The 19,908-nt window shown below is 44.1% G+C and overlaps 2 protein-coding genes across 2 annotated transcripts in view; both read right to left on the reverse strand.

Moving 5' to 3' along the window:
* LOC134218036 (helicase ARIP4-like) overlaps positions 1–19,908 on the reverse strand; it is a 48,023-nt gene that overhangs the window by 2,079 nt on the left and 26,036 nt on the right. Inside the window, exon 2 of the mRNA XM_062696910.1 lies at positions 8,645–13,530. Within this exon, the coding sequence (XP_062552894.1) occupies positions 8,645–13,469 (4,825 nt within the window). The 5' untranslated portion in view covers positions 13,470–13,530. The remainder of the gene's footprint in view (positions 1–8,644; positions 13,531–19,908) is intronic.
* Positions 14,628–18,523, reverse strand: LOC134218038 (uncharacterized). Its single transcript, XM_062696911.1, has 4 exons — positions 18,315–18,523; positions 17,738–17,862; positions 17,481–17,677; positions 14,628–15,271 (listed from the first exon to the last, which is right to left on the reverse strand). The coding sequence occupies exons 1-4, from the start codon at positions 18,344–18,346 to the stop codon at positions 14,936–14,938; spliced, it is 690 nt and encodes a 229-aa protein (XP_062552895.1). The 5' UTR covers positions 18,347–18,523; the 3' UTR covers positions 14,628–14,935.

Here is a 19,908-nt window from a genome sequence, read left to right on the forward strand (position 1 = left end):
CTTTTTTGCGGGTAAATACATTTTTATTTCTGCTTTTTGGGAGCTTATTGAATGATGGTTGGTTAAAAAATAAGTATAAAAAACCCAGATTAATCCATCTAGCGATGGCGATGCCTTTCTCGTGCGTTTTAAAATTAAATAAGAAAAACACATTTGATAGGTCAAAATAGCACTTTAGGAAAACAGATTTCATTATTTCCATTATTTCTCTAATTAATGATTTGAGTGTATTACTTCTACGTGAAGTTAAACGATTTACAATGATATGGAAATGCTAATATCATCTTAGACGTACATGTTCATGATAGAATTAGAGGTGAAAGTATAGAATTGATAGTTCCGTTAGGATATGGTGATGGCATATATCGAACGACCTTCCTTCTGCCAAAGTCCCGTATGGTATTCTTCCCTCCCTCTTCCCTCACTCAATTTTTATTTTGGTTATTTTTTTTTTTTCAAGGCAGAAAACTATGTTTTGTTAAAAACTTCGGAACGCAATGTCGATCGCAACTTGTTGCGAGAAAATCGAATAATGCTAAGTACACAAAAGTTTGTCCTACATTTGTGTACACATACACACATACAGCCATACACAGACATACAAACTTACAGACATACAGACATACACACATACATACATACACACATACAGACATAACACTTTGCGTCTTCGATCCTTCTATAAAAAGATCGGTTTTGGAGCGGTCACATAGCCTTTCCGTATACTTAGTATACGAGAAAGACAAAAAAGTTGTTCCAAATGATCATAATCATTAAGACTATTTTTCATGCCAAACTTTTGTTGAGTTGAGATCGCCACCGGATGTACTGCTTGATATTCAGTAGCTTGAGCAGCTGGTCTTCCGATAATGTCTCATATTGTCTGCTCCGAAATCACGATGATGTAGAACACAGAATCATGCTGGAGCTTGATGCTGACACTGTTAAGACGAACTAGAACAAATTTTGCTTGCTACCGATGTTTCGTACCGTGTGAATACTTCGGTTTTGGATGCGCGGGCTCCGTGACTGGTATGTCGCTGGAACAATAGCACTGACACTTGGTGCAATTGTGGTTGATGGAGCACAATCACGAATATGAACCCCGCCGCACATCCAACAAGGAGTTGGTCACCAGACCCATAGTCCGTAGTATTTCTTTTAAAGCAGGATTACCAGTCTAGTAGAGCTTAGTACGTCGAGACCGGTCCAACGTTGGAGAATTCCGACCGAAGATTGTTCCACCACATGGCCTCTTGAATGCTTCGAGTAAGTGCCATATATTCCGCCTCGCATGTCGAAAGAGCTACTGTCGGCTGCTTCTTCACATTCCAGGCTATAGAGACTCCCAGCATCGTAAAAACTTAGCCAGTCGTCGATCTGCGGCTATCGGGATCTCTTCGCCAATCAACATCGCTATATCCGGCCAGTTCTTTATTCTGGTTCTCCGTGTATCTTAATTTCATCATCGCCGTGCCCTTCAAGTATCGGATAATACGCTTAACAGCTTCCCAGTGTGGTCTACCACGTCGATCGTTCGTGAAAATCAACAGGTCATCCAGGTATATCGTCACGAAGAGCATCTTCTCACCATCCAGCATCCAGTACAGGCAGGTGTTCACCCGCGATCTCTGCAAGCCGATTTCTCGTAGCACCTCGTCTAGCTTCGCATTAAATACTCGGCTTGATTGCTTCAGGCCGTTCAATGCCCTCTTCAGCTTGCAGACCTTGCCATTTGAATTCATGAATCCTTCGGGCCGAACCATGAAGAATTGTTCATCACCCAGTTCACCTTGCAAGAATGCGGTAACCACGTCCAAGTCAAACTTCGTTGCCACCGCCATCAGGTAGCGAATGGTTGAATATCGTACTACGGGAGCGTAGACTTCCTCGTAGTCAACGCCAGGCTTCTGTGAACACCCTTCAGGACAAGCCGCGCCTTGTAGCGCTCCGGACTTCCATCAGGTCCTCGTTTAATAACAACCCACTTGTTCCGAATGGCTTTGCGTCTCTTAGGTAGTTAATGTCCAGATCTGGTTTTCGCTCAGTGACGCCATCTCTTGCTTCATCGCCGCGCTCCAACAATTACGGTCAGGTCACCGCATGACCTCGTCGTAGCTTTGTGGAATACCCTCCGCAATTGTCAATGGAATAGATGGCTGCGGGGAAATCGTAACACCAGTAAATGTACCGTAAGTTATAAATTCATCATACTTGCCTGGACAAATGCGCTCCCGACCGCTGCGCCTCAACCCTTGTTGATTTTCTTCAACTGGTCTTGATTGTTGCAGTGGTAGCGCATGATGGCTACAGGCATCTTCAAAATCATCGCTAGACGTCTCCAGCGTGTTGTTACTTGCTACTTCTTCATCCTTATCATCATTACTGTTGGTGTTCGCATTTGAACATTCAATGGGCACTATGATTTCTTCAGTAAATATATCCATAAATCGCTTTCGGATCGAACCTCCTGCGCTTGACCTTTGGAACATGGACCATCACACTCGTACTGAAAACTTTCAGGTGCCTCAAATCAGACCTTATGCCAATCCACATTTCTTCAGGTGTCTTGTTTCCAATGGTTCTAGTTGGTGATCGATTTACCAGATAAGCTGCCGTCGAAATAGCCTCCGCCCAGAATTCTTTCTGCATGCGCGCATCGTTCAGTAGACATCGAGCCTTTTCCACGAGGGTTCTATTCATCCTTTCTGCCGTGCCATTCTGCTCTGGAGTGTATGGGCACGACCTCTGATGACGGATGCCATCTGCGTTTTCTGGAATTCGTTTTTAACGTACTCTCACCCATTGTGAGTCCTGAGAATTTTAAATTTTCTACCTGTTTACCGCTCCGTCTTCGCGCCAGGACTTTACTTTTGGCCTTTAGATAGTAGACTGCCTTGCTTGTATCATCAACAAACGTGGTGAAATATCGACTGCCACCCAAGGAAGGTAGCTCCACTGGACCGCAGAGATCAGAATGCACCAGTTCCAGCAATTCAGTTGCTCTGGTTGGATTTGTTTAGGAAAAGATCTTCTTGATTGATTTCCTTCAAGGCAGACTGTACAATTCTTCACCTTCTCATCTTGGAAAGCCACGTCATCAGACACGTTCTTAAGCTACTTCAAACTTGAATTGTTCAGGTGGCCCATCCTCCGATGCCATAGCTGTATTCCATTTGCCAGAAAAGCTCGCTCCAGCTGATTCAAACGATATAGGCCGCTTTCTTCCTTACCAGAAACAACCAACTCACCAGCCTTGTTCAGCACCACACATTTTTCCACAGTGAATTTCATAGTATAACCTCTCTTGCACGGCAAATGCTGGGTAAAGCGTACCATTGGTACTTCGCGTACCTGAAGGAATAAAATAGACCCCATCTCGCGGTCCTTAGCCTCTTACCCAGCAACTCCTATCCCTACCTCCCCGCGGTGCTGGCCGGGATACGAGCAACCTTAGGGAAGATCGGGTAACCAACCCCGGTGGGAACTATGGTCGTATGCTGACAGGGAAGGGGGGTTTGCTCCTCTCCGGAGGTGCAAATCTTATTGAGCGTCTGTTCTCCATGTCAGGATCGGCTCACAACAGCGTCTGTTCTCCATGTTAGGGCGGCTGATCATCGTCCGAGTGCCAGCGAGGGACTCTAAGTGAAACTGTGCACCATGGTCCACCGGAAATAAGGAGGAATGGTCCTCCGGTGTCAGGCCCTGCAAGCCAGCCTTTAAAAAATCTTAAGCAACGAACAATCAACAAGAGAGTACGGACCGGAACCATCGGCGAAGACCACTGCGACGAAAAGGGACTAGCGATTGGAAACTCGGTTCGTGGAACTGCAAATCTCTCAACTTCATCGGGAGCACACGCATACTCGCCGATGTGCTCAAGGACCGTGGATTCGGCATCGTAGCGCTGCAGGAGGTTTGTTGGAAGGGATCAATGGTGCGAACGTTTAGAGGTAATCATACCATCTACCAGAGCTGCGGCAACACACATGAGCTGGGAACAGCTTTCATAGTGATGGGCGATATGCAAAGGCGCGTGATCGGGTGGTGGCCGATCAATGAAAGAATGTGAAGGTTGAGGATCAAAGGCCGGTTCTTCAACTTCAGCATAATCAACGTCCATAGCCCACACTCCGGAAGCACTACTGATTGTAAGGACGCATTCTACGCGCAGCTGGAACGTGAGTACGACAGCTGCCCAAGCCACGACGTCAAAATCATCATAGGAGATTTGAACGCTCAGGTTGGCCAAGAGGAGGAGTTTAGACCGACTATTGGAAAGTTCAGCGCTCACCGGCTGACGAACGAAAACGGCCTACGACTAATTGATTTTGCCGCCTCCAAGAATATGGCCATTCGCAGCACCTACTTCCAACACAGCCTCCCGTATCGGTACACCTGGAGATCACCACTGCAGACAGAATCACAAATCGACCACGTTCTGATTGATGGACGGCACTTCTCCGACATTATCGACGTCAGGACATATCGTGGCGCTAACATCGACTCTGACCACTATCTGGTGATGGTTAAACTGCGCCCAACACTATCCGTCATCAACAATGTTCGGTACCGACGACCGCCGCGGTACGACCTAGAGCGACTGAAGCAACCTGATGTCGCCACTGCATACGCGCAGCATCTCGAGGCAGCGTTGCCGGAAGAGGGTGAGCTCGATGGGGCCCCTCTTGAGGACTGCTGGAGTACAGTTAAAGCAGCCATTAACGACGCAGCGGAGAACAACGTCGGGTATATGGGTCGAAGTCGACGGAACGATTGGTTCGACGAAGAGTGCAGACAGATTCTTCTCCTGAAAAAGGCGGGTCTGCTGTCTCCGCTTCCGTCTATAACGTTCCACATTCTGCCGGGTACCTTGCTGCAGCGCGACCGCCCGCGCTGCGTCCTTCTCCTCCAGAATCTGTCTGCACTCTTCGTCGAACCAATCGTTCCGTCGACTTCGACCCATATACCCGACGTTGTTCTCCGCTGCGTCGTTAATGGCTGCTTTAACTGTACTCCAGCAGTCCTCAAGAGGGGCCCCATCGAGCTCAGGCAGAATGTGGAACGTTATAGACGGAAGCGGAGACAGCAGACCCGCCTTTTTCAGGAGAAGAAACGCCGCCTGGAAGAAGCGGAGTGCGAGGAGATGGAACAGCTGTGCCGTTCTCAAGATACACGCAAGTTCTATCAGAAGCTCAACGCATCCCGCAAAGGCTTCGTGCCGCGAGCCGAAATGTGCCGGGATAAGGATGGGAGCATCTTGACGGACGAACGTGTGGTGATCGAAAGGTGGAAGCAGCACTACGAGGAACATCTGAATGGCGCTGAGAGTACAGGCAGTGAAAGTTTAGGCAGCGGAGGAGATGACTACGTCAGTTCAGCGGAAGATGGAAGCCAACCAGCCCCCACCTTGAGGGAAGTTAAGGATGCCATTCAACAGCTAAAGACCAATAAAGCAGCTGGTAAGGATGGTATCGGAGCTGAGCTCATCAAGATGGGCCAGGAAAAGCTGGCCACTTGCCTGCACAAACTGATAGTCAGAATCTGGGAAACCGAACAGCTACCGGAGGAGTGGAAGGAAGGGTTATATGCCCCATCTACAAGAAAGGCGACAAACTGGAGTGTGAGAACTTTCGAGCGATCACCATCCTTAATTCCGCCTACAAAGTGATATCCCAGATCATCTTCCGTCGTCTGTCACCATTAGTGAACGAGTTCGTGGGAAGTTATCAAGCCGGCTTCGTTGACGGCCGCTCGACAACGGACCAGATCTTTACTGTACGGCAAATCCTTCAAAATGCCGTGAATACCAGGTCCCAACGCACCATCTGTTCGTTGATTTCAAGGCGGCATACGACAGTATAGACCGCGTAGAGCTATGGAAAATTATGGACGAGAACAGCTTCCCTGGGAAGCTTACCAGACTGATCAAAGCAACGGTGGATGGTGTGCAAAACTGTGTGAAGATTTCGGGCGAACACTCCAGTTCGTTCGAATCGCGCCGGGGACTAAGACAAGGTGATGGACTTTCGTGCCTGTTGTTCAACATTGCGCTAGAAGGTGTCATGCGAAGAGCCGGGTGTAACAGCCGGGGTACGATTTTCAACAGATCCAGTCAATTTATTTGCTTCGCGGATGACATGGACATTGTCGGCCGAACATTTGCAAAGGTGGCAGAACTGTACACCCGCCTGAAACGTGAAGCAACAAAAGTTGGACTGGTGGTGAATGCGTCAAAGACAAAGTACATGCTTGTGGGCGGAACCGAGCGCGACAGGGCCCGCCTGGGAAGCAGTGTTACGATAGACGGGGATACCTTCGAGGTGGTCGAGGAATTCGTCTACCTCGGATCCTTGCTAACGGCTGACAACAACGTTAGTCGTGAAATACGAAGGCGCATCATCTGTGGAAGTCGGGCCTACTACGGGCTCCAGAAGAAACTGCGGTCAAAAAAATTCGCCACCGCACCAAATGTGTCATGTACAAGACGTTAATAAGACCGGTAGTCCTCTACGGACATGAAACATGGACAATGCTCGAGGAGGACTTGCAAGCACTCGGAGTATTCGAGAGACGGGTGCTTAGGACCATCTTTGGCGGTGTGCAAGAAGACGGTGTGTGGCGGCGAAGAATGAACCATGAGCTCGCCCAACTCTACGGCGAACCCAGTATCCAGAAGGTAGCTAAAGCCGGAAGGGTACGATGGGCAGGACATGTTGCAAGAATGCCGGACAGCAACCCTGCAAAGATGGTGTTCGCTTCCGATCCGGCAGGTACGAGACGGCGTGGAGCGCAGCGAGCGAGATGGGCAGACCAGGTGCAGAACGACTTGGCGAGCGTGGGGCGTATCCGAGGATGGAGAGATGCGGCCTCGAACCGTGCATTGTGGCGTCAAATTGTTGATTCAGTGTTATCTGTTTAGATGTTAACTAAATAAATGAAATGAATGAACCTCTCTTGCAAATCGCACTTACCGACAATAGGTTAGTTAGCAAATTGGGAATTTTCAACACTTCGTGAACATCGATCGTACCGTCTGGAATCTGCACTGCGACCGTTCCTTTCGCCAAAGCCTCCATGCTGCCGTTGTTCGCGGTCCCCACCGCGTGCTGCAATGCTGTTTCGTGAAAGAAATCCTGGTTCGGTCTGGCCATGTGACACGTAGCTCCTGAATCAAAATACCATCCTCTCGCATAAACATCATAAAGATACTGCAGAGGCCATTCGATTTCGTCTTGATGAGCAACTTATCCGGACACTTGGACGCAAAATGGCCTGGCTTGCCACAGTTGAAGCACGTCTTGTCGGGTTTCTTCTTAGCATGTGATTTAAATTTGTTCGTGCTTTTCGTGTATAGTGCCCCATCATCGTTGCTTTTGAATGGTCCCCTCTCGAGCTTCACATCTTGAAGGATCTTTGCTTTCACCGCATCCGACGTCAGATTCGCACCTTAGGCCTCCAATCCCATGATCATAGGTTCGTAGTATTCTGGTAGCCCCATCAGCAGCAACGCCAACAACCACGAGTCATTCACCTTGAACCCAATCGAAGCAAGTTTGTGGCTGGTACTCATTAAATCGTTGACGTATTCCTCCACGCTTGAACAGCCAACCAGACGAATAGATGTCAACTTCCTAAGTAGCCCAATCTTCCTCGTCAATCCGTTGAAAAGCTGTGACTAACTTGTTCTACGCTTCTGCTGTATCCGCCGCATCCTGGACGAGACTGTAGTTATAACTCTCCAGGCTTATGCAGATTGTTGCCAATGCACGCAAATTCACATCTTCGGGAACCTCTTCTCCGGCCACGCCACAGAACTCACAGCGCAACAGCTACCTTCACGGATTAGGATCACTCGCCTTGCGAATGCCCAAGTGGAGTAATTCTGGCGTCCCTTTAACTTCTCTATGACCGGCTTCGCAACGGACCCCGTCAAACTCTTCTTGCTAAAGTTCGACTGCCGTCTCCGCCGCCGTCAGAACCGGAACTTCCTCCCATTGGTGATGTCATCTTCAAATTTTCTCTGGTTACCGGCTGGGTCCCATAACCTCACATTACACATTTGCTCAAAAAAAGGCGAAAACCGAATGATTCCTTTTTTAAAGCATACATTATTGCGCATTGTTCGTATGCGAATATATAAAGCATGCATTAATGGCATATAAAAGACAAATTTCTGTACATTCAAAGTTAATTGCCTATATGCCGGGTATTAAGCCACCCGGAGTGGAAATTAATTACTATGTCTGAAACTCGATTATGCATATGTACAACATGTGATAGAGTTAGTTCGGAAAAGGTATTGGAGGGTGACCGCCCCTTCGGTGAGCTTTGATCCCACGACCCCAGTACGCTACACAGGTGCTTTTTCTACTAAGCTGCGGAGGACGACGGAGATCCTTCGTAGCTTCGTAGCTGTCCAATCTGCCCCGGGTGTTCATAATGCCCCCTGGTCCCTACGAGTTTTTTTTTCAAAAAGGTCCGAAGATAAAAAAAACGATTTTCGATGAAGTCGTTTTTCACGCAAATATAAAAAAATACAAGGATTTTTGCGCGGAATTTTTGATCTACTTTTAGATACTTTACAGATAGGGAACAACAAATATTCAAAAACATGTGACATATTCAAGCAATCAATACTCACGGTAGTAGCTCGCATTTTTAGCCCAGTTGTTCTCAGTACCGGGAATTTTGTTCCGCTGTAGGAACCGCTCGATCAAATTCAATGTTAGCAAGCTCTGGCTGAAGACCAACATCCGGTCGCCCAGTTTGATGCTCTCCTCCAGAATATAGAAGAAGATCTCCATCTTCGGTGAACTCTCCAACAGATCCGGCACATATCCCTTCATCAGCTCGAAAGCCCATTCGTAGGGAATCTCGTCTTTGTCTTTGTCCTTATCCTTGTCCTTCGTCTTACCATCCTTTCCACCATCTTTCGACTCCTTTCCCTTAAACTCATCCTCAATTTTAAGCAGTTCATCTTTCAGCTTTTCTTCGTTGATCTCTTTCGTTTTATCAGCTTTTTTCTCGCCATCACTGTCATCTTTTTTCTCCTGCTTTATAATTTCTTCCACTTCCTTCTTCACTTCTGCTTCGGATGTTTCTATTTTTACTCCATCTTCACTTTTAATTTCTTCTTTCACCTCTGTTTTCACGACAACTGGTTTTTCGTCCACCATTTCCCCAACTCCATTTACTTCTTCGGGTTCTTGCTTGATTTCCGTTTTTACTTCCTCTTTTATCTCTACCGCCAGCGGCGGCTTCACATCCTCTTCCACCTTGGTGATGATCTTCGTGTCCATGTCGACTATTTCGGTGGGCTTTTCGTCTTTGTCCTCGACCGGTTTGACTGGATCTTTCAAGTCTTCCAGCGATGGTTGATCCGCATACTGGGCGTTGGCCTGCTGTTGCGTTAGTGCCGGGTCCATTGGCAGAGGAGGACCAACAGTATCCTGAGGGTTTGGCGGATAAGAACCTTGGTTTGGATCTGGGATTGAGGGAGCTGGCGCTTGGTTGGGATCCCATTTTTGCTCGTACTGGTTGTATGCTGGTTGTTGCTGTTGTTGTTGATCTGGATAACCATACTGGTTGGTGTTGCCGTAATAGCCATTGTTGTATGAATTGTTCTGCGGAGGTTGCTGCTGTTGTTGCTGGTAGTAATTGTTATTACCCCAGTAGTTATTTTGATAGTTATTAGGGTTGTTGTAGTTATTCTGGTAGTTTTGATCATAACCGTATCCGTAGCCCTGGTTGTAGTTATAATCATTGCGACCGTAGTAGTTGTTACCGTAGTTGCTGTTATTGTAAGGGTCGTTAGAATTGTATTGATTGTTGTAATTGTTATACGCGTTTGGATCTTGATTGTAGTTGGGTTGATTGTAATTATATGGCGCAGAAGCTGGTGGAGGAGCTTGCTGATTGTATGTTTGGTTTTGATATCCAGGATACATTTCTTGCTGTGGTTGTTGCTGCTGAGGAGCCGGAAGTTGCTGATTGGGATAATTATTTTGAGCGGGGAACTCTTGTTTAACAGCTGCTGGATCCATCGGAGTTGTTGCAGGAGGTTGTAGAGAAGTTTCCGAAGGAGCATTTGGATCTTTATTTAGCGTATTTGGACTGACTGTTGCAGCAGGAACCAGTTTTCCATCTTTTCCAACAGCTTGTTGACTCTTGAGAGCCTGCTGTTGCTTCTTGGTAGTCCTAGGTTTGCGAGGAGTTCCATCTTTTTTCAAAGCTAGCGGTTTCGGGGGTTTTGGAGCTGCTGGTTTCTTACCGGGTTTCTTTTTCTCCTTTTCCGGTTTCTTTTCTTTCACTGGTGCAGGTTTTGGCGCTGGGGGTTCAGGTGGAGGAGTAACTACAGTTTTACCACCTTTAATCACTGGAGCAGGTTCCGCTTCTTCGATTTCCAAGTCCAAGTCACGCTCGCTTTGTTTCAAAAAGTTGTACAACACATCTGGGTGGTTCCAAATTTTGCAACAAACTGCAAAAGCTTTCAACGGGTTTGGTACAGCTTTGGTTCGCACCACTTCGTTCATGAACACCGTGTACAACTTCCTTTGGAATTCAGTCATCCGGATAAGCAAAACAAACTCTTCTTTCTGTGGTAGAGAAGTCTGAAGTACTGCATGAGATCGCCTTTGGACAAAACCCAACAGCAATGAGTGCAGGACATGAGCTCTGTAACGCATCAGCTTAATATCCTGTGGGGTTGAATCAATACATTGACCATTCTGGATGGGCCTTTCAAACATATTGCTGAATTCTGTCTTCGTTCCAAGATAGTTAGGACGAACGAAATCCACCATGCACCAATACTCTAGCAGATTGTTCTGTAAGGGGTATCCCGTGAGAACAATCCTTCTTTTGGATTTAATTTGCTTTAATGCGACCGAAATTCCGGCGTGAGAATTCTTGATGCGATGACCTTCGTCACAAACCACCAAGTCCGGGCCCGGCTTCACCAACGCCTCATGTATCTCATCGAACATGTTTTTCTGATCCTCCGTAGATTCTTTCTCTTCCTCTGCTGGAGATGGCTCATTCTTCTTTTTCTTCTTCTTCTTGGTCATCTTTTTCTGGCTCAATAGTCTGTACATTTCGTATCCTATTAGCAAAACTCCTCCACTTTTAGCCCACTCCAGAACAACCTTCGCTCTCGATTTAAGAGTTTTGTGACTATCGTTCAAAATGAAAATCTTGAAGTTTCTGGACCGCACATCTCCATGATTTTTCAAGGGACTATTTTCTCCATCTTCCGGTAGCCACGTGTTGAACTCATTCAACCAATTCTGCAACGTATTTATCGGCATTATAATAAGCACCGTTTTCGAGCTGGTATGCCTTAAAAATATATCACAGAAGCAAACCAGCTGAAGGGTCTTTCCTAGCCCCATTGAATGTGCCAAGATGCACCCAAAACCAGTACTAGTATCGTACCGCTCGATTGATTCTATAATGTTGTCGAATAGAAACCGAACTCCTCCGATTTGATGGGGTTTGATAATCCGAGCAATCTGCGGCGCCAGAAAAATGTCCTCTTCGCCTTCGGTATGGCCAATGTTGATCACCACTCGGCCCTTGTCGTCCGGAACATTGTATGAATCGTTGACGTGCATTCCGCTATTGTGGGGATCGTCGTCTGAATCATCTTCTGGCTCTTCATCGTCATCGGACAGCACTATGCAATCATCATCCGAAGAACTATCGATTGTCACCACTTCTTTCTTCTCGGGAGCTGGTATGTACTCAGCTTCACTGTCTTCATCGTCGTCGTCGTCATCATCAAAATCCTCATCGCTGTCCATCATGTCGTCGAAAGATCTAGCTGGAAATGATGGTATCTGCCCCGAGAGAGATCCAGACGATGATGCGGATGTGGCTCCCGACGATTTCACTGGTGCGATACTGACCGATGGTGTTAAATTAGCATGGATTGGTCGGGCTTTCGGCGGACGTCCTCTCGTTTCGAATGGATTCTTCATGTAACCCATCTTGACTGGTGTTGACGTTCCCGGTTGTTGGGTTTTGAGGATAGAAGCGTGACCCTGTAGGAACTGCATTACTTTTTGTTCGGTCTTATTGGTTTGTCGTTCCAAAGCTAGCTGCCTTTGAACTTCTCGGATGATTCGCTGTTGCTCCTGTACCCTAGCCAAACGTTCCAATTCTTGGCGCTGGGCGGCCAATGTCGACGCATCCAACTGGTTGTCGTCCATCACCTCTTTGATGTTTTTTCTCATGTTGGTGACCTTGCGCATCGCGGCATCCTTCTTGGTGATCTCCAAAGAAATCTCCTCCGTACATTCCAGATCCTTCACCTTACTAGCATTGGTTGCGTCCGATTTAGACACCGGTTTGACACTGATCTCGCCCATTTCTTTCAGCTTCTCAGAAATATCGAAATCCATTGGCTGTTGCTGTTGAGGTGGAGAGGAGGGCTTCGGAGCGGATGGTTCGTCGGGGTCATCCGTTTTCGATGGAAGCGCTAGGGGATCGCTTTCTTCCGATTCGATCTGGGGATCCGGTTCTTCCATAGGCTGCTGGCTTGATGGTTGCTTTTCTTCGGATGGAGGATCTGGTTGTTGTTGTTGTTGTTGTCGTTCAACTGAAGCAGCTTCGATTGGGGTCGTGGGAGGTTCTTGCAATGGCGATGACTCACTTTTACTGGGTTTATCTTCTAATATATTTGATATTTGAAAGGACGATTTGTTGGAATCGTTTGCAGTAGATGTTGTTGTGGGTAATGGCGATTGCACTGGTGCGCTAGCAGCTTCGATTGTGGGTTGCTGATGTTTTTCTTGTTTTTCTGCTTCTAGTTCCTGTTTGGACTTCTTGATCAATACGTTGTCCAGGATTTCTATTTTGCGTTTTGGAGGAATTCCGGACGATGCGCTATCAGTGACATCATGTCCGGTTGAGGATGCAGTAGGGCCGATGAGCATATTTTTATCATCTCGAATCGGTTTCGTGGATTCTATTTTGGTGGGACCTGGTTTTTCGGGTGATTTTTGAGAAGTTATTCCCGAAGGTCCATCCAACAAGGAGGGGGTGTTCTGATGAGAAATCGCGCTTTGCGACGTGTGCCCCGGATATGCTGGGTAAGTGGAGGAAGGTGGCCCACCGGGTGGAATCATGCCCCCCGCTGGTGGGTACCCGGATGGAGTTTGATGATGGTAAGAATGGCCTCCGTATGGACTTTGATGGTGGTAAGGATGCTGATACGAGTGATAGGGTGCATGCATGGAGTACGGATCATAGTGACGAGATGCCGCTGCATGATGATAATAAGGATCTTTAGCATGATGGTCCATCATGGCGGGCGGCGGTGGACCTCCATAACCGTAATGCTGATAGCCGGATGGGTGCATCGGAGGAATACCGGGTGTGATAGGAGGACCAACTCCGGTACCGCCATCCGGTTTAATGTCCCCATCGGGGACGGTCGGTGGATGATTGCCGTTAGCACTTTCCATTGCAGGAATGCAGCGAATTATTGCAATGCCAAACACATCCTATCCCGGTTGGTATGAAAATCTGCAAACAGAATAAAGTAAAATGCGATTAAAATTGGTTTCATTTTCATATGAATATAATGGAGATACATAGGTGACGGTAATTTCGATTCCGATTTCAATTCGACTGCATTTACATTTCCCCTCACTCCATAGTATATAAAGTGTAACTAAATACGCAGTGATGTAGCAAATTCTGGATCAGGAAGGAAGACAGCAGTTCATACATCTTGGCAAACATTTAATTTCCAATTTCTATCAAAAACGTGCTTTCCATGATCAAGCAACACAGTTAGATATAGTAATCCCCTTCGACCTCCAAATCTACCTTCAAATCCGTTTCATCAATTATTGTCAGCTTTTCTCTTAATTTAACCGTCTATGCCGAGTTTAGTACCATTTAATTCTACTACGTTTGTTATCTTTGCAGATGCGTATTTCGACCTCAACTGTGTCAAGTTTAGATCGCGTCCAGACATCTTTTCTTCCGTAAGCAGATCTGGAATCCTATTTTCTCTGTTTTGATATGTTGGTTAGAGAATCGAAACCATCTGGCACGGCAATAGGGTGAAACGTCCTATCGTTGTGGTATGCCCTAATGTTGCGGCAGTGTTAAAATAGTCCATTCTGGACAAAATAGCATTGACAACATTTCTGGATCCACTGAAACTGAAACTTTTCGTATTAACCAATAAAACATCTTTTGTATTTGTTGATACTCTTCGTATTAACCAATAAAACATCTTTTGTTTGACAAAATATCATTGAAAATGACAAAAAAAAATGACATTTTCCCTTAATGAAATGCATCCTTTGAGCCTATTGTTGTGGTAGTGCTAATGTCCTAATGTTGTGGTATCGCTCTCCTTAAGAAATACAGGCAATACATCAACAATAGGACTGATCTTCAGAAAATATCGCAATGTCCTATTATTGCGGTAGCTTGCTTTTATTGTGTTAAAAACAAAACAACATAAGTTAAGCAAAATTGACGAAATAGGGGAACGGTTTGGCACTTCATTTCTTAGCTCCCATTTCCATCCCAACAAAAACAAAGCAATTAAAACGTTCTTAAACTTGGTAGATATTTGAATAGATTTCTTTCTTATAACTTTGAACACTAAGTTGTCTCCGTCACAATCCACGGCTCAACTTCGAATGAGCAGTTTATTCGATTTGATATATTTCAATCATACAGAACAGCATATTGATAAGTATTGGTAAGTATATAGATAATTTGATTTAGTACTATCGAGATGATAGGGATGCTACAATTCTTCCCCATCAAGATAATTCTTACAGGAATTAATGCTTTATTCTAAAATTCTTATAGCATTATTTATCGATCACTTAAATCCTATAGTTTAGCACTTAAATGTTAAAAAATCGTTTGTCAACATTATCTATGCTCAGAATTGCAAATAAATTTATTCTTCAGTACATCTTCTCATTTTTGACCGAGTCAATATCGGACTCCTATCAATATTTTTTCTTTTTCTAGAATAGCGAACAGTTTCAGAACGTTCCAAACTTTCATCGGCCGGCACCCTAGTCGGAAACACTTTCTCAACGCCCTCTATTTCTGGACCGACCGTCCAGTTACTGCCGTCATCCGGAAATCCAAAGAAATCATCTTCAGTATCCACAGAACCACGTCTTCTTGGCTGCGACGGTATAGCCATCACTGTTGTTTTTCGTTTCGGTTGCTCCAAACACTTCAGCTGGTGTCTATGAGCCGTTAGCACATGCGATCCCAAAGCAATCTGGAAAACATTGATAGAAATTCTTTTAACGAACTTTGCATCTAACCATTTAGCTATTACATTTTTGTTAAAGTTTTTATATAACAGCTTATCCCCTGCTTTTAACTTATCAAGTTCGTTTGGAGGACTCTATTCATGGTTAGAGTTATTATTGCTTATATGGGAGGTTTTATCAATAAAATGTTTATATGTTTGTTTAGGATTTAATAAATCAAATAGCATTTTGGGTTTAAAACCAAGAACTTTCTCGGAAGGAAAAATACCTTCTTCGCCAAAACAACTGTTTCTATAGTTTATGAGGAACAGGTTCAATTTGTCTTCAATGTCTAAATATTTAGTTTTTTCGTCAATTAAAAACTTTTAAGCACATTCTTAACTACCCGTACCATTCTTTCTGCTTGGCCATTGCTGGCCGGATTGTACGGAGGGCTTTTAAGTACAATGATTCCTTGGCGCCTAAGAAAGTCCATAAATTCCTGGGAATTGAACGGCGGTCCTCCATCCGTGACCACAATATCCGGAAGTCCAAATCTTGCAAATAGCGATGCAAACTTCTTATTAACAAGTTTTGCAGTAGTTCCATAACGCATCCATTCGACTTCCAACCATTTAGAATGGCTATCTACTATTAAAATGAAAGTTTTACCCTCAAAATAAAAAAACAGTGTGTACACGACTGAATGGACGCGTAGTCGGTAACCAAGCTCCTGATATTTTGTGGTTTAGGTATCACTTCCATCTTTGCACAAGTGTCACATAGTTTAACATATTTTTCTATATCTATGTTCAATCCCTGCCAGTACACAACACTTCTCGCCAATTTTTTCATTTTTACGATGCCGCTGTGATTGGCATGTAAAAGCTTTAAAATGCTTGATTTTAATATTTCGGGTACAATTACCTTTTCTTCCACAATTAGCACTCCGTCAACAATTTCTAAACAATCTTTTTTTGCGTAGAAGTTCTTGAAGAGACCAGGAACATTGTTGGGCCACCCTAATGTAACAAAATCCATCAATTTTGATAGAAAAGCATCCGATTTAGTTTCCCTTGAAATCAATGCATAATCCAGCGGGAAATCATTAGTAAAATTGATGCTATTAATAACATTATGATCCAAATAGCTTGGCACTTTTTGGTTTAAAGGGAAACGACTGCAAAAATCTGCGTTACACATTTTAGCTGCAGGACGATATTCAATTTCAAAACTATATATGGATAATTCCATTATATAGCGTTGCAATCTTGTGACGTATATTGAATGCTTCCCTTCTTTTCCAAATATACCAATCAAAGGTTTATGATCTGTGTATACTTTGAATTTCTGTCCAAATAAAAATTTATGGAATTTCTTAATAACGCAGACAAGTGCCAATGCTTCTAGATGCAAAATCGGGTATCGTTTCTGTGCGTCATTAAGTGAGAAGGACGTGAAGCATACTGGTTTCTCTTCACTTCCTTCAATTTGTGCCAGAACACCACCCAGACCATAGGAAGATGCGTCAGTTATTACGACCAGGGGTTTTTTTGGGTCGTAGAATGTTAATAAATTTGCTTGTAGTAAATTATCTTTACTTTTTTTAAACGCATTGTCACAATCATTAGTCCATTTGAACTGTGCATTTTTCTTTAACAAGGCATACAAACAACTTAGTTTAGAACTCAAATTTGGTACAAACTTATTGTAATAATTTAATAAACCAAGATACGCTTTAAGCTCTGTTACGTTATGTGGTACTTTAGCATCTCTGATTGTTGAAAGTTTTTCTGGAGCAGGTAGTAATCCTTCACTAGAGATTAAATGTCCAAGATACTTTACACTAATGTTTGCAGCGGCAAGCCTAGAAAGAACTTGTTCTAATTTGTCTAAACATTCACTAAAGGATTGTGCTGCGATTAGCACGTCGTCTAAATAACAGCTAACATTGTCTAGTCCTTTGAGGACTTGGTCCATAACCTGCTGGAACACAGCAGCGCTCGAAGATGCGCCTTGTGGGAGACGATTATATGTGTACAAGCCCTTTTCCGTATTAATAACAACGTATTTTCTAGAACGTTTGGACAGATTTAACTGGGTATAAGCTCCTGTCAAATCTAAACAGCAGAATACTTTGCTACCTGCTAAAGAAGCAAAAATATCCTGGGCAAGCGGAAGAGGATAAGTGTTAGGCAAGAGTACTTTGTTGAGCGAGACCTTACAATCAATTACCATTCTTAGTTCGTTGTCCTTTTTCAGTATTGCTATTACAGGTGCCGCCCACTCACTCGCTTGGATCGGTGTAATTATATCTTGCTTCTCCAAATCATCCAAATGTTTCAAAAAATTTTCTTTAATTTTATAAGGTACCTGATAAGGTTTTCGAAAAATAGGCCGATCTGAAGTGAACACCAAATCCGCTTCAAATCCTGTAATAGGTTTAGATAAATCATTACGAAAAACATTCGCATACTTGTTTTTAATCATACTTATTGCTTCGTCATGCTTCTTGTCAATATCCATTTTTTTAATATCAATCGGTTCAATAAACGCGTTTTTCCATTTTGGGTAAAATGTTGTCATCAAATCTCTTCCCAGCAGCGGCCTAAATTCACTGTGTGTTTTTAGCACAATTAGTTTGCCCGTAATTTTTTCGCTCATTTAGTAAAATATCTGCTACTATTTGCCCAACTACGTCTAATTTAGTACCGTTGACTACCACGAGCTTTTATGACAACTAGTAAGCGGAATCGAATTGAATAATTTCTTGTAGATAAACTCGCTAATAACTGTCACAGCGGAACCTGTGTCTATTTCCATTGTTAGTTTCTTGTTATTAACCAGAACTTCAACTAGGCATGCTCCACTATCTGTATTTGGTCCTGAAATTTTCATGCAATTGATATCCGATTCATCGCTCGAGTCTTGCAAGTTCATTCTGTTAAATTTATCCACTACTACAGGCTGAGCTTCCTTCTCCTGTTCTACGAATTTAACAGTGTTCTTCTTGCTCAAAAACCAACAATTCTTCCTGATATGGCCGCGTCTTTTACATAAATTGCATACCGCGTTGTTGTGGGAACCCCACTGTTTTGCATCACGCTTCAATTGATAAGCATTTCTCTCTTTGCTATTGTTACGATCACTACTAATACTACGTGAACGAAACCTTCCACCATGTTCGTAACGTTTGCCACGGAACTCTTCACGCTTCCTGCCGAGCCGATGTTTTATTGATAACACTTCTATTTCACCTTGTTCATTCATTTCCTTAGCTCTTTTACCTGCCAATTCACTACTAATAATAGTCTTCTCAACCGCGCAATGCTATATCATCTTCCATGAGTAGTTTTGTTGTAAAATTTTATCACGTAACCCGAGAATCAACTTGTCCCTTACAGCTTCATCCTTAAAATCTCTAAAGTTACAGTTCTCCGCAAGAAGCTTTACGGCTAAAACAAAATTCTCGAACTTTCTGAATGACCTTGCGAACGGTTGTAGAACTTGTACCTATTCATTAACGCTGGCTCCGTTTTATCAAAACGAGCCTTTAGTTTTATTATATCGTCGTAACTCAACTCGTTAACGTCTTTTTTTGGAAACAAAAGTTTGATTTCGTCAAACACTTCTTCTCCGCTCAAAGAAATGAACCATGACCTTTTCGTATCAACAGTAACACTATGCAATGCACATAAGATTTCGAAGCGCTCAACCCAATTGCTGAACGACTTCCCTATGTGATATACATCGATTGAACCAATCATAGTTGGAGCAGCTTGCGTCATTTGCGTAGACGTCCCAGGTGTTTGAGTCATGTTGCTAGTAAATAACTCTCACTACTATAACAATTGAAAAAGATTACTCACGGTTTACTAAGACCAGCTGACGTAGACTTACTCCAGTTGAACTGAGGAAACACTCGCTGTAAATGATAGCCACACACCAATCAGAGCTAGGTAGCCACACCACAGGTGATGTCGTTGTACGTTGAACGTGTATTATAGGATGTCCCTTTGCTTGACTAAATACTCCGTCCCACAGCCTGATATTTCTCCAACGGCAACTGAATTGAAAGTTTTATAATCCGCCAGCCGCCGGGCAATTGTTCCTTCGTAAATTTTAGCACTATCTCTCTCTCTCCTTGATTTGCTTCGGAAGCCTCCACCGTACCGGTAGCCTGCCTAACTCACAATCACTATTGATCCTCTCGACTGTTCCTTTTCCAAATGGTCCGCGCTACTCAATTTGCCAGATATGCTCTTACTCAAATCGCTCTATTGTGTATACGGTGCACAAACGCCGACGATGATCTGGACTCCGCCGATTGGTAGGCTCTCTTGATCCTATGAGAGTACCGGAGGAAAGCTTCCTCTCGTGCTTTACCGACACAGAAGAGGGTGAAACAAAAAGACCTTACGGAATAAAGAAAAGCAAATGGCGTTAAACCACGCGTATAATTGAAAATGTTCACAATTTTAAATATGGTTCTAAATTTGTTGCTATGAAGTTAGAGGCGAAAATTTCTTCGGCACAACAATCGCTCTGGCCAGTAGCGACTGTCTGCAGCTCAAGTTTTATTTTCGGAGTCTTACCAATCTCCAAACCAACTCTGCATAAAACTTACAATATGCTCACTCTGGAAACGACGCTTCCGTTTGAG

The sequence above is a fragment of the Armigeres subalbatus genome, chromosome 2 (assembly GCF_024139115.2).
Source record: "Armigeres subalbatus isolate Guangzhou_Male chromosome 2, GZ_Asu_2, whole genome shotgun sequence".
NCBI classification, from domain to species: domain Eukaryota; kingdom Metazoa; phylum Arthropoda; class Insecta; order Diptera; family Culicidae; genus Armigeres; species Armigeres subalbatus.

Excerpts from the sequence above, each read along its gene's own strand:
- LOC134218038 (XM_062696911.1), bottom strand. The coding sequence starts at position 18,346 with ATGCAAAACAGTGGGGTTCCCACAACAACGCG. Across the intron at positions 17,863-18,314 it reads GGGGTTCCCACAACAACGCG|TGAATTTAGGCCGCTGCTGG; the intron begins GTATGCAATTTA and ends AAAAACACACAG. Across the intron at positions 15,272-17,480 it reads AGGACAACGAACTAAGAATG|ATTGCTTTGGGATCGCATGT; the intron begins GTAATTGATTGT and ends AATGTTTTCCAG.